The sequence below is a fragment of the Carassius carassius genome, chromosome 14, assembly GCF_963082965.1.
Source record: "Carassius carassius chromosome 14, fCarCar2.1, whole genome shotgun sequence".
Classification (NCBI taxonomy): domain Eukaryota; kingdom Metazoa; phylum Chordata; class Actinopteri; order Cypriniformes; family Cyprinidae; genus Carassius; species Carassius carassius.
Genome location: NC_081768.1, coordinates 20,619,145 through 20,634,441, shown reverse-complemented (window position 1 = coordinate 20,634,441; position 15,297 = coordinate 20,619,145). Strand labels below are relative to the sequence as shown.

General features: G+C 36.4%; 1 protein-coding gene across 2 annotated transcripts; it reads right to left on the bottom strand.

The window, feature by feature from the left end:
- Nucleotides 1-2,828: 2,828 nt before the first annotated feature.
- On the bottom strand, nt 2,829-9,001 carry LOC132157298 (S-adenosylmethionine synthase-like). 2 transcript variants are annotated; one of them, XM_059566582.1, is made up of 9 exons: nt 8,646-9,000; nt 7,358-7,435; nt 6,968-7,090; nt 6,760-6,872; nt 6,530-6,673; nt 5,912-6,130; nt 5,174-5,356; nt 4,907-5,040; nt 2,829-3,757 (listed from the first exon to the last, which is right to left on the bottom strand). In XM_059566582.1, exons 1-9 carry the CDS (start codon nt 8,719-8,721, stop codon nt 3,655-3,657), a joined length of 1,173 nt encoding a protein of 390 aa, XP_059422565.1. In that variant the 5' UTR covers nt 8,722-9,000; the 3' UTR covers nt 2,829-3,654. The 2 variants fall into 2 exon arrangements, with proteins under 2 accessions (XP_059422565.1, XP_059422566.1); XM_059566583.1 differs by lacking the exon at nt 2,829-3,757 and having other exon boundaries at nt 4,903-5,040; nt 8,646-9,001.
- Nucleotides 9,002-15,297: the final 6,296 nt, after the last annotated feature.

Here is a 15,297-nt window from a genome sequence, read left to right as displayed (position 1 = left end):
AAATATTATGCTGGTTGTAAACAACTAAGCTGAACGAGATCAGCAAAAACCTCTCGTGAAACAGGCGCATAAGCTTATCACATTAAGTTGCCAGTAATTGGTGCCATTCCAGATGTCATGTTAGAGTCTATGAGTATTGCTGTGCATTGTGACCAAATGTAACTGAGAAGAGAGTTTGTCTTGAGGTCAGTGTGTTCATAGCTTTCCCTCTTTCTGACGCTGTGGGGAATTGTTGTGTGTGTGTGTGTGTGTGTGTGTGTGTGTGTGTTGGGGTTTTATGGGAGTTGGTTACAAGGAAGCGTCTTGAAATGAAAGACTGAGTTTTCACAGAAGCTGCCCTTTAATGTAAAGGGTGACTAGTTTAGGTGTTCTTAGATGTACAGTAGGTCTCTGTGAGCTTTTTTTTTTTTTGCAGACAAAATTACTTGCAGCAGGACTGCAAGTTCAGAATTGATTTTGTTTTGAAAAACAGATGCAATTTGGTTTACATCGGTCAAATGTTTTCACATTACCTGTCTTTACGTGACAAAAAAAAATCATACTGTTCCTCAATTACTATCAGGGGAGTTTTGTCATTTAATTTGTCTGGATAATAGCCATATTTATAATTTATCCTACCATTGCCGTCCTGAAAACATATTTCATGTCATTTCAGTTTACTAATTCTCTTCGCTCAGGAATTTCAGACCTGTCTTTTGCTTTCACATATCTTCTCTCTGCATTCAAGACTGCGTCGATCCACCAGATATAAGTAAAAGTTTGACCATTTCCGTAACTTGTTTAGAATAGTTCCTTCATAGAGATTTTTATTTTGCTTCAGTTGCATCTTGTAATACTGTCAACCTCATAATTTGGTTTACTTTGTGGTTTAAACCATTGTCTCAGATATATTTCTGATATTGCTTAAAGAAATTGTTCATCCAAAAATAAAAATTCACTATATAGCCACTTTCATTTGGTTTCAAATTCAAATGCTGTTATGTTTCCCGTGGAAGTAAAAAGAAGAAATTTGAAGAATTGTTGTGCAGCTCTGTTCCTCACTGGACAATTCACACTAATTACCACCATAAAAGTAGCTCATTTTGTGTATTTCAATTGTTCCAAACAACCAGCATCCTCAAAGGTTTGCAAAAATTCTCATTTTGTGTTCCACAGAGAAAAATAAATAAATAAAGATGTCAACATGAGGGTGAAAAAGTCATTTTGACTAGTCCTTTAAAAAACAGTTAAAAGTCATTTTTTTCTGCATTACCTTTTGCCTAGACCTGTGTTCCTTCATGCATTATCTATTTGTTTGCTTAATCTTGGACTCTGAAATAGCTGTACTGCTGCAAACCTGCTGTCATCATTCAACAAGACTCTGCCACACATCAGCATTTAATGAGATACCAGATAGCAAAAATAACGTGCCTTTGTTTCAACCAGAGATTGGAGAAATGTTTTGGAGTTTTATGGCTGGATGTGTTTGATTGTGCTGTAATTTTACCTTAAAATGTATGGAAATAAAGCAGAATCAGACATTACACTCATTAACCTTTTCTGTGAATGAACTTTGCTGAAGTCATGTAGACTGTGTCACACAATTCCTGTTAGTAGTCACCATGGCCTTCGAGTTTGTTTGACTTATCAAGTGTTTCGCTTCAGCTTTTGGTGACCTATTGCAAAACTGTGTAGTAAACATATTATTTGCACATAATACAACATAATGGAATGATTGGTTGGCATATTAACTCACAAGTGAGTCATTCATTGTTTAAAGACATCCATACTGACACCTGACATATATGAAGAATTTTCTTCAATTTTAATTATTCACAATTATTTACATGTCAAATTCTTAATTCAATCTTAAAGACAAAAGTCGAAAATCTGAAAGAAAACAGTAAGAAGTTGGTTTATAGTGTTTGTAGGGGTTAATGCCTCTGTTGAACTCCCAGAAGTCTAAAGAAAACAAATGAGTGGCTTTCACACACATTTCAAGTGTGCAACATAATCTGGCTTTGTTCATGACTGAAGTAGGCTACACACACACACACACACACACACACACACACATATGCTCACTCTCCAGGGGTGACAATTAATGTAAGACCAGCATAGGATCTGTACACGTAAACAACAATATTCTCATCTCTGCCATTATCAAACATTAATGAGATAATGCAGTCAAAAAATGAAGCATAAAAAGCTAATGTTCTTATGATGCAAGAAAGAGGCACACAAATTAGACCCTTTTAAGACTGTAAATATATGATGCAAGGAATATGTTTCTCAGATTGTATAACTTATAAAACCTAAAGCTCCCAATGGTCCACAATGCTTAAAACTCTTCGCAACACACTGCTGTAACTAGCTGTAACAGCCACAATGAGAAACTGACTAAATAGTTAATTTGGCTCATAAAAAAATTAACAGAAATTAAAATGTAGTAAAAACTGAATAATTGTGATTGAAATCATTTTAAGTAAGATGAAATGTGTTTTTCTGAGGCACTAGTGGCACCAAACAGAATTGCACTGCAGTTTTCCCAAGCTCTCTACCACTGATCAGAAAAACAGATATTTCCGCCCAAAACTTGCCAGTGTTGCTGCTGACAGAGTAATGTTTTGATAGCACCACAGAGTCACAGTACTTACACTTTTTAAGATAATCAAACTATGAGCTGATTACTTAAGGTTTTCACTATATTCTGAGCTGGTATAGGCTAGAACACACTTTGGCTTTAAGGAATGCAGTGTTGCCAATTTAGCAATTTTGTTGCTAGAGATTTAGTAACTTTTCAGACAACCCAAGACAACCCAAGGTGCTTTTTTCTTGAAAAGCACCTAGCAACAAAATTTGCTATTTAAAAAAAAAAAAGTTTTTGGCAACTTTTAGCAACTTTTGTAAAGTGACTGATAAATAAAGGCACATATTTTCATCTAAATGACATAAAAACATGAAACCATTGAACAGCTAGCCAGTCAAGCAGCACATCAGCCTGGAGAGAGCTGGAAAGAGATGACTAACAGTACAAACATCAAATGTGCATTAAGTTGCTAGTTCCAATTGGTCAATAATAAATGCACATTTATGCTTCTACAGCATGTTATTAGCTTGTATATATAACTGTTGTCCAGTTAGGTACACTGCAAGAAAATTTGCTCAGAATGTGCAATTTTACTAGTTAATTAGAAAATACATAAAATGTGTAGGCTAACTGTTCAATAATTTTATGTTGTAAAAAAGATGTTACTTGTTACTTTTACAAATTAAAATATTTTATGTTTATTATATTTGTATGAACAAATAATATTTTTCGTTGAGATTTGAATAATCTCGTGTGTTTTGTGTCGTGGTTATGCAGTGACATCATCATGCAATGACGTCACAACGTCATTTTGCAACTTTTAGCTACAAATCGATCTAACTTTAGCAACTCCCCCTGAAAATCAGTTGGCAACACGGAAGGAATGATAGATTGTCACGAGTGTCACGGTATCCTTTCACGGCAGACTTCTAAATAAAAGACCGGTTTTAATTGATCAATCTTGACATTTAGCCTACAGTATATATTCGTCTAATCTGAAATGTAGCATATGCGGGAATAGAACTAAGATCAGCTGAAAGGAGCGCCTGAATGACTGAAGGTAAGACTCGCGCGCGCCTCTCGGTTTAAACCTTGAGACTCTTGGCCATCTCCCAGGGGAACTCGGATCGGCCAAAGTGACCGTAGCACGCGGTGCTCTGGTAGATCGGTCTCTTCAGGTTCAGGTCCCTGTCAAGTAGAAATTGAGCTTGTTAGATTTTCACCAAACAGCCATTGTTATAATCCTACTTACACCAAAACTGTAATTAATTAAAGAAAATTTGTGCATCGTTACTTTTTGAAAGACGCTTAATGCATTGTAGAACCACCTTTTAGGCGTATTGGTGGTTGCGATACTCCCCCTGGAGGAAATATCGGGAAATGTCATGTTTACATAGCCTATATGAGATTGAGCAGGATTGTTGTAATCAGTGTATTTCTGAGTTTTTTGTTTCATGCAAATATTTTTAAAAAGAAAAAGTTCATGTTCTATGGGGAATTCCAATGGGTGTAATAGTTTTTATAGCCTACCATATAAACTTTTTGTCTGTCCCTTAATCCTAAACATAGCCCTCACAGAAAACTTTTTGCATTTTTAGATAAAAAAATAATAATAATTATATATATATATATATATATATATATATATATATATATATATTATAATATATATATATAATTATTATTATTATTATTTAATAATAATAATATATAGTATGATTTATAAGCTATTTTACTCATGGGGACCACTTTCCTTTTTTCGTGTTACTGGTATTACTTTCCTTGTGGGGACATTTGGAAGGAAATACCAGGTACACACACACACACATGTGGCCTAAAACATATATTTCCTGAAAAGTTATCCCTCAGTTCTGATTGGAATGTTGTTCCAGGATCAACAAGGATGTTGATCCAGGAACATGTTGTACTTGGTGAAATCACGGTCACTATAACATAGTGTTCCTGTAGCTCAAGTGGTAGAGCACTGCGTTTGGGGGTTCAATTCCCCGGGAACACATGATAGGTAAAAATTGATAGCCTGAATGCACTGTAAGTCCCTTTGGATAAAAGTGTCTGCTAAATGCATAATTGTAATTTTTAATTTAATAGCATTACATGGCACTTTTTAAAACAATGTTATAGCAGAAAATAACCCTTAATTCCCCCTTATTTTAGTGAACTAAATTCCACATAAATATTGTTTCCCTCCATTTTAATTCACCTGCATAAAGTACTGAACTTAACCATTGTGTTTTAAGGCTGAAAAACAGAAAATGCTGTTTCCTTCCCTAAAGTAGAAGAACATAATAAGAACGTATTATCTTATTAATTGTTTACCTAACAATGACACCTGGTCGGAGGTCAAAGTTCTTGTTGACAATCTGTAGCAACTCCTTCTCTGTTTTTTCGGATGAGTCGTAGGTGAAAAGGGAGATTGAGAGAGGGTAGGCGACTCCAATGGCATAAGACACCTACAGAACACATTAAATATTCATGAACCTGCTCCAGACACCAGCTCACCCCATTAGATTAAGGATCCAGATCAAATTGGTAAATAATGTGGATCAGTTTTTTTTTGTCTAGATGTCAACACTTTTGTCTTACCTGAACCAACACTCTTCTGCACAGTTTGGCCTTGACCAGAGACTTAGCCACCCAGCGTGCAGCATAGGCAGCAGAGCGGTCCACCTTAGTGTAGTCCTTTCCAGAAAATGCTCCACCACCATGAGCCCCCCATCCACCATATGTGTCCACAATAATCTTCCTACCTGTGACACCAGCATCTCCCTGAAAAGCAAAGATTTTACAAGGTTTAAAAAAAGTTCACCAAAAATTTGAATTCTGTCATCCTAATGTAATTCCAAACTAGTTATGTTTTTCTGTGAAAAAAACAAAGGGAGAATTTTGTGAAGAATTATGAAACAGCTTTTCACCTCATAGAAGTTTGTCTAGTCTGTGTTAGTGCAGATTGGAAATGGCTCACTATGTTCTGCTACAATAAACATGAGAACCAGTGTTGTGGTGTCAATGAAACTGGCACGACAGCTTTGATATACAGTACAGTAGGTGAAGATTTTAACTGAAAATTTATTTTATTTTGGCGTGTTCCTCTCACAAGGAATAGTATTCCTTGTATTGCTTAAGAAGACTTGGAATATAGTAGTGCACAAATACTACTACTATGTGTGTGGTTTTTTTTATAAAGCTGCACAAAGATTCTTCAAAAAATTTCATTCTGTAGAAAAAAAAACCGCATGAAGGTTTTTTTAAGTGAATTAAACCTTTAAAATTCTTTATACAACAGTGTTTCACACAACCGTTTGAACCATAGAAAGTGCTCACCTGAGGCCCTCCAATGACAAAGCGTCCACTTGGCTGCAGATGGTAGACAGTCTTATCGTCAAGATATTTTGCTGGCACCACAGCTTTGATGACCTTCTCCTTCAGAATGCGCTGCTGCTCCTCCAGTGAAATGCAGTCGTCATGTTGGACGGAGATGACCACTGTGTGGACACGCAAAGGAATCACAGCGCCATTCTCCTGCTTGTAGTGCACAGTGACCTGAAGTTGTGGAAGACATCTTAAGTCATCATTTCAATTGACATAGGGAATGTGAAGGACATTTCCTGGTCTATGGTCTGAAAATGGCAGAACTTTAAAATAGACCAGAGGTTTCAGCTTCCTGAGAGCTGCCCAGCTTGAGTTGCTGGCATGCTCCTGAGATTGACGGGTGCACAGCTGTGTCCTCTGTTCCACTGGGAAAAGTAAGGCCCACCTATTGGCCAATGTGTTGGTTCAATGAACACTCAGCTGATAAGATAGCATGGTCAGTGTCAGTCAGGGGCTTTGAACCTGCACATTGTGGCTCTGAAGACTCAATTATATTTTATATATGCAAAAATAATCACTTTTTTTTACTCTACATATAATATTTAGGTTTTTCAGTCTTATTTTGCTGACCTGAGTTTTTGAGTCTGGGCGGAGCCATGGGATGGTGCCATCCCGCCGCAGCTCAGCCATTTTGGCATTGAGTTTGTGAGCGAGGACAATAGTGAGTGGCATGCACTCCTCCGTCTCATCAGTGGCGTAACCAAACATGAGCCCCTAAGATACAACGGAAATGCAATATGAGGATGTTTGTCTCAAAGGATGTGCTCAAACACATTTGTACACATCCGTTGTGTTCAGACCTGGTCTCCAGCTCCAATATCTTCCTCATGTCTGTCAACGTGGACACCCTGCGCTATATCAGGAGACTGCTGCTCGAGAGCCACCAGCACATTGCAGGTTTTATAGTCAAATCCTAAACAGATGGAAGAGCAAAGAGTGGACATGTATGGTGGATGAGTTAGTAAAGATTTGAAGTGCTACTGAAAATCTAAATGTATTGATCCTGACCTTTTTCAGAGTTGTCGTAACCAATGTGTTTAATGGTGTCTCGCACAACCTTCTGGTAGTCAACGTTGGCCCGAGATGTGATCTCACCACAGAGAAGTACCATGCCAGTCTTACAAACAGTTTCTGATGATTAAAACAACCTTAATCAGTCCAATGACCCACGACAAAGGAAAGTTGCCATTTTATAATCCATGGCTAGGTTAGAAATGGAGATGGTATCCATTTAAATGCCCTTGAAACTGAAAGAGTACATGAAATGGTCACTCTATAACTGCACGAGAGTCAAGATAAGTGACCAGCTGTTGGACTATAAACTTTCATTTAATATATTGACAGACATGTTTATAGAGAAAGCCTTTATTTTGTTTGTGATTAAAAATTTTCACTCACCACAGGCCACTTTGGCATCTGGGTCCTGTTTCAAGTGTGCATCAAGAACTGCATCACTGATTTGGTCACAGATTTTATCTATTAACGAAATCCCATCATTATGAAACAAAGTTATGTAATGGCTCAGATGAAGGTTCAAATGTGGGGTTAGTGTTACCAAAAAGTTTCAGTTTAATGCCTCTCTTGTAGTAAGTTTGTAGGACACCGGAATCAGCTGAGCAGCTGGAGGACAATACCAGTGGTCCTCTCCTTTCAGAATCATTCACTCAGTCTATATTTGGGCTGCTAGCTGAGGCAACCATTTAGGTGAGTTACATCAGAAAATATGCTGTCCAAAACAACATCTCAGGTGATAATATGAGACAAACAAGTCGAATCTATGATATCGCTTCAGTCTGGAGCATTATGGAATAGATTTTTTTTTTGCATCTTGCACATGCACGCCTATTGATTGATTTGCTGAAATATGTGCTGATGGGAGATGTTTAGCAAGACTCTCAACATTTCGTTCATGTGAACCAGACAGGTTAGTTTGCACTGTTGCAAAATTTGTCTAGGAGGAACCAGACCGGATTAGATTAAAAGTCATTAAAACTTATTAAGAGTCATTAAGTTTGAAAGAAGCTTTGAAATATGTATTGTGAAATGCACTGTGCCAATCAAACTGACTTAGCATTTTTCAGGAGTGCAGCATATGAAAATGTCTACAGCACTTTGGCCTTGCAGCATGGCATGAGAGAACTGCAATATGGTTGATAAGAAATGTGAGGTCTGGCAAGTTCCCACATGAAATAGAATTAACTACCGAAGCAAAATCTGTTGGCAAACAGGTGCACCTAAAATTGAGCCATGGGATGCTGTCATAATCAAACCATTCACTGTATCAGTAAGTTCAAAACTGCATAGTAAATATAACTGAGAAAAGCCTCCAAATCATATGCAGTAATTTAACACCTATGTAAAAGTCATGACCCCTAATTGACTATTTTTGTCTACTACATTTTCACTCCTAAATACCAGATAAGCACATGGTACTGTGGAAGTTTTTCTACTGAAAGTGTGAATGAACCCCATTGAACTGCTGCTTAAGCAGCTTACTTCTGTACGAACTGCTGCTAAACCAGCTCACCGCTTCTATATGCGCCAATGATTTGTCGAGGCAGGTGAATTAGTCCAGTACATGTTTTTTTAGAGTTGTTCGCCATGCAAGCAGCCAGGTCCAGAATGCAAATCTATATTAGTGCATACTACAAACTTTAAATGTAAAAGTTCAGATTAAAAAAATCACCTGGATGCCCTTCTCCCACAGACTCTGAGGTGAACATGAAGGATCCGTCATCATGAATGTCATTCATTCCTTCCATGTTTGCCAGCAACTGAACAGATCTTCGAAATCAACAGGACAAAATAATCGATCAAGTGCTCAGAAATTTTCCTCCAACTTTGGCTAAAGCGGGCCAAGTATGAAGAGCTCCTTATAGTCCTGGGGCTATAGAAGAAAGAATGATAGAAAGAAAGAGAGGTTTGCAGATAGATCACAGACTATATAACACACAACCTTGTCTCGAAGCAAATTTGCCCCTATATATGGCAGAAAGAAAACACACACACTAAGCTTTACTCACTCTCTCACTCACAAACATACACACATACACACACACACATCACGTGAACAAGTGGGGCAGACCATTCCAGGGGGTGTTGTTTGGGGGGGAGGAGATTCAAACTTTCAGAAACTCTCTGTTAACCCCTTCTGCACTCAGCTCATAGGAAGGTTTCCTAGGGGTGGGATGGCTGCTGCTCTCAGTGGACACTTGTGGGCTAGAAATCATCCTCACAACATGGTAATATATATATATATAGGGCAGGAGTGCTTACAAACAGACCTGAAGGTGATTAATGATAAATTTGTGGAAAAGTTATGTCCAGTAATATCAAATCTAAAGTGGGGTGTGGTGAAGTTAACTGCAGATGTGATTGGATGATACAGAACTCTCGTTTGAAAAAGTGTGTGCTTGGCTAAAATGTATTCTTTGTGGATGTGTAATAAATGCATTGCAAAACCCTTTAAAAACTTAATGGTTTTATATATAACAATCAGGGTCTGTTCCAAGACACGCTGGCGTGATCTTTGTTAAATTTTTAACAGTCTATGCTCAGAGTCTGCTTATTATTTTTTATTTTTTTTGTCTGCATTCTGCAGTCAATTGTAGATTGAAGATTTCCACATTCTCAATTAAAAGTTCCTTTTCAAAGCTTCAAAACTGCAATATGGTTCAAGCCAGGATTTGACCAAAGGTTTATTTGTATACATTTTATTTTGCTGCTTCATTCTATGATTTCATTTATTTGATTGATTTGCCCACCACTACATTTCTCTTAAAATCTTAAAATATTTCAACAGCTCTAATACATAATTTTGAGAATTGTGGGCAGAATTGTGATCTTAGTTAGTACTCTCCAGTTCTTTAGGTGACCACGCATGGGATTAAACCTACAACCTTTATGCTTGAGCAGAAAGACAAACAAAATCTATAGGAACCTATGTGAATGACCTAAATAACTACTGAACTGGCTGAACTGTGATGATGGACGGCACAGATGCTCAATAAATGTATAGATGCTTATCTGTGAACAGATGTGTTTAACTTAAGCATTATAATATTATAATTTTTCAGTTGGTGTCAAATGAACAAATTTGGTTTTTCTCATGGCAAATATACAAATGAGTCAATGAAGTGAAATGGCAAGACAAAGGTCAGTTTCTTGTTGAACTCTCAATATGTAGCATAAAAGATGAACTCAATAACAACAACACAATAACAACAAAAACATAATTAGGTCCTCTGACATTTTTCCACTGAACAACTGAAGACAATTATTTCAATAATCATTACAATATGAAATAATTAATTAAAATAAACATTAAAAAAGACTGAAAATAAACATTGATCCTTTTTTTTCATGTAAACTACACACTGACAAACAGGTGAGCATGTGAGACCTTATATTATGGACTATGATCCTTTAGCTGTGAGTAGATATGTGGTAGCTGTTCAGAGATGGCCCAACAATCTGGTCAGAAAACAAACTCAACCAAACAAGACGAGAGAACAAATGCAAGCAGGGCTAAAATGTGCTGGTTTAAAAGTTCATGGCTGACGGTCACTAGCCAGCCCTGTGTATTGTGTGTGTGTGTATGATTGATCCACTCTTGAATACATACATGACAGAACTATTCATGTCCATAATATGTCCTAGAAATATAGACCTATCCATTATCTGTTCTTGTTGCAGTTATAGTTTAATCTTCAAATGAATTCGGTTTGACTCGGAAATAAAAGACTTATGCTTTCCTTACTTAAATGAGCCCAAATGAATTTAGTGTTTAATTGTAATTGTATATTAAATGTTTGGTCACACTTTAGTCTGGGGATTGGTTCTCACTATTAACAACAACTTTCGCCACAATAAACTCTGAAATTGGTGCTTATTAAAAGTTAGTATAGGTAGTTATTTAGGAGTGGGGTTAAGGGATCTAAAAAATGGTCATGCAGAATATGTGCTTTATAAGTAGTAATAAACAACTGATATGCTAGTAATATGCAACTCACAAAGAATTGGTCCGTAAACAGTAAATAGTTACCAAATGTTTATTTAGTATATATGATATTCAGTATTCTAGTTCTCTCATTGAGCCTAAAATTCATTTACAATAATATATTAGGTACTGAAACTCAAAATTAATTAATCCATAAATGATAATAATTTGTGACAACAGCTATGTCTTTTGGCATAAGGATGTGACAGGCTGTCCAGATATGACTTTGACCCATTTCTCCGAACAGAGTTTACTGGGATGGCCTAAGTCAGTTTTTTTTTTATAAATGCCACAATTTCTCAACTGGACAGTGATGGGGTCAGCTGTAGGACATTCACCTTTTTTTCATGTGTCACCCGAGTGTTTATTTGTCCTTGTGTTCGAGATCATTGTCCAGCTAAAAGATTAACTTTCTCCCACGCTATAGTTTTAAAAGACTGTGGGACATTCTCCAATGGTATTTCCATAGATTCTTGCTTGATTTCAATAAGACATATAGTCGTTCTACCAAGGAATGTCATCATTATATTGCAGTTTGGTTATTTTATAGTCTGGGCATTCTTTGGATGTTTATTTTATTTTTAATTTTTTAAAGAAAAGCTTGTTTTGTGGTTATCTGACCACAAGAGCTTGCTAATGGGCTTTTTGGCAAACTTCAAATTTGGCTTCTTCTGTATTACTCACCCACACAGGCCTGTTACGCAGAGCTTTGTTGACTGGTGCACCTTTCCAGCATCATCAGTTTCTGAACTCTGTAGCTTGTTCAAAAGAATTACTGACGTGTTTGTGGCTTTGCTTACAGGTGTTCCTTTTGTGGGCATTTATGAGTTTTTTATTCTTTTGATTCATCTTACTTTTCAACCAGGTTCATTCATTGAAAATGGTAATTTAATCATCATCCCTTTATTTAGAATATGATTCCAGTTGGTGTGGATGAGGTGTTTTCGGTTTCATTTCGGTTTTATCATATTGTTGCTTCTGCTGCATGCAAGAGAGAGAATTAATACTTTTATATAATAATAACATAATGTGTAATGCATAACATAATAATATGTTGAGAGATAGAATATATTGTATATAAAAACTGGATAGATGCATTTGCTTTACATCTTTTTGTTAGTCTTTGTATCAAGATGAAGTAATTGTGAGAGAAATACACAGGTGGAAAGGTTGAGGTTAGTTGAGGTGACAAGCATCTGTTTATGTTTTGTTACCGCTCTCTTGGTACAAAATGTACGTGGGTGCTGCTGGTTGGTGTACGGTGATAAACACAAGTTGTCACCTGCCCTGCACCATTTTTTTTAAAGGAAACTCTTTTGATAAGCACGGAGGAGTGAAATGCATCAGCCAATGGCTAACTGAGACGAGGATGTTTAGGAGGTGGGGTATATATGCTTCCAGCTGATTGGCATGCAACCCAGAATCTCTTGAAAGTGCTCCAGTGAGGTGGACCTAGGTGAACTTTACAGCTGGTTCTGGGTGTGAAACCTAAGCTGTGTCTTGGATTTGAAACGGTGCCATCTATTTATGACCTTTCATTATGCATAACACAATAGATCAAAAAAACTCATGCATTCTCCACCCTGACAATCACTGCCATCTCATTGCCGCATTAGAGCCTTCACATTAAATCAAGTCACTGTGCATGAAGCATGGAACACAGATGAATTATTTTACAGTTATTTTCATTCAAAAATACAAGCTGCTTTATAGCCATTACTGTAATAATCAACTAGAAATACTGCAACCGCAGTTACTACTATAACAAGTGAAGGAGGTTTCCCACATTGGCTCGGCGGTCGCCAGGAATGCAGCAGCTGCAGAAGAGGGTGGGATGTTGGGACAACTTTCATTTCAGCATATTCCAGCCTACAGCAGCAACTGGCCTCTTTCCCTCTCCCCTAAAAATAACTATTACCAGCAAAACAGAGCTGGCCCAGATCCACTAACCTAACTGTATCATCTTACATAATCAAGTTCTTGACACTTGTAAGAAACACACCTGGGACTGTGCTAATGTAGTGGAAATAGCTCTGGAACTCATGAAGGACAAACATATCTTGAAAAGGTCTGTGTGAAATTTACAGAAAGGCGTGACTTTCACTTTTAACAATATATAACTTTATGGCTGAGTTTAGCGTGAAAACCTCTATACATGTACACAAATGTAATGTATACAAACATACTTTGTTTTAATATGTCCTTGTTGTAACAGAAATCATAGTGCAGTCGTGTATGCTGGACTTTCGTGGTTATAATAATGTCCTGAAAACATCAAAGACCTCTTCTCTTTTTTTTACTTCTGTGTCTCATTCAGTCAGCTTTAATGTGGTCTAAAGAGTTTTTGTCATTCTTTTGGTCATAATACAAAGTATAGTACAGTAGCATGATGTCCTTAGATCTACAGTAATCCATAAAATACGGTAATTGTGTGACTGGCATCTATTTGATTTTCTTGCACTGTTATCCCTGTAATTGACACAAGTGCACCAGGACCAGAGTGACATATCTTCATTTATGTGTAAAGCAATAACTGGTGCATGACATAAGCATTATATTTTAAATCATACAAACATTGGTCATCTTGTTATAGGGCACAGTATAAAATAGAGAAACTAATTTCTATTAGTTGTAAGTGCGTTGTTTTTAATCTCATTAATATAGTTAACATTTTAAGGTAATTGAAATATTCTGAGTCATGAATAATTTGTAGGTACAAATACACAGTGTACAGTCTTTCAAAATGCTTTCGTCGAAATCTAATTCTCATCATTGTCACAAATTAATTGTCAGGTGTTCATTTGATTTACAGCCTTGGATTTGAAACGGTGCCATCTATTTATGACCTTTCATTATGCATAACACAATAGATCAATAAACTCATGGAACACAGATGAATTATTTTAGTTATTTTCATTCAAAAATACAAGCACTCTGTTACTGCTTCATTGCCATTACTGTAATAATCAACTAGAAATACTGCAACCGAAGTTGCTACTATAACAGGTGAAGGAGGTTTCCCACATTCCCACTATACAAATATAGTTAACATTTTTAGGTCATTGAAACATTCTGAGTCATGAATAATTTGTAGGTACAAATACACAGTGTACACTCTTTCAAAATCTAATTCTCATCATTGTAACAAATTAATTGTCAGGTGTACATATGATTTACAGCTGCTTATTTCTGTGTTCTGTAAACAGCTGGTGACGTTAACCTCCTCAGTATACATTTTCATATGTGAGTGGTCCATGTGGGAATGAATCGATTAGCAGCCTGCTGAAAACACTGGATGATTCTTAGCAATATTACAGTTGTAAGGCTATGGCTAGGTATGATAAAAATTGTAAAATAAATTTAGACAAATGTAATTATCTTTTAACAAATATGATTCAGTTGGAGAAATACTAGCCTGTAATTGCTTTCAGACTAGTTAAAATTCCTGTCTTATAAACACTGATTATTTTCCTTTGGTATTTTATTTAGAATCCTCTATTTATGTTACAACAGTTCTATATATATAAACCAGTATAAACAGTTATCATATATCATGTGATATTAAAATTATCTAAATCCAAACCCTTTGTACAACAGTAGTTCTTGTAAAAGCAGCAGAACTAAACTTTCTGTATGTGTGTATGAAAGAATGGATTTTAACTTTGACACAGGTGCTTTGAGCGGTTTAGACCCATTATTTGACTCTCTTTGTGCTCCTATTCAGAGTAGTTCTTTATACGCCTTTATGGGATACCGGTTTTGCAAACATATTGTATGTCAGCATTACAGGGTTTTATTTCTTTCCTTTTTTTTTTTTTTTTTTGTTATGTTCTACAAAAAAAAAATAAATAAATAATAATAATAATAATTTAATAAAACAGGGGTGTCAAACTCAGTTCCTTGAGGGCCAGAGCACTGCTGCAACACACATACCATGCAGTTTTCAAATAAAGCTGAACGACTTGATTAGTTGGATCAGGTGTGTTTAATTAGGGTTGAATCTAAACTCTGCAGGAACGGAGTTTGACATCCCTGGACTTCTATAGATTATCAATGCCTTTATCCGATGCCTCTGTGGTCGGCAAGATTATTTAATGTTTCTGAAAAACTTTTTTATTTATTTATTTTTTTCAGCTATTTCATGTCTCAGTGGTTGAAAGTGTGTTTATGAGTGAGGGCTTGTTTACTCAAGCACTCATTCAGAAAAACAGGCCTAATGCTAACACCTTTTATAAGCCTGTCAATAAGAATATCTCACAATAAAGAACTTTTATTTAATCATTGTCACAGCCGGTGCCTTTAAGTTTGTGTATTAAACTACATTAACTACAATAAAGGA

What these genes read in the sequence shown, in the direction of transcription:
- LOC132157298 (XM_059566582.1), bottom strand. Translation starts at nt 8,721, where the DNA reads ATGGAAGGAATGAATGACATTCATGATGACGGATCCTTCATGTTCACC. An exon ending in ATATTGGAGCTGGAGACCAG is followed by an intron (nt 6,674 to 6,759) that starts GTCTGAACACAA and finishes GTTGTATCTTAG; the next exon opens with GGGCTCATGTTTGGTTACGC. An exon ending in TTGTCATTGGAGGGCCTCAG is followed by an intron (nt 5,357 to 5,911) that starts GTGAGCACTTTC and finishes TTTGCTTTTCAG; the next exon opens with GGAGATGCTGGTGTCACAGG.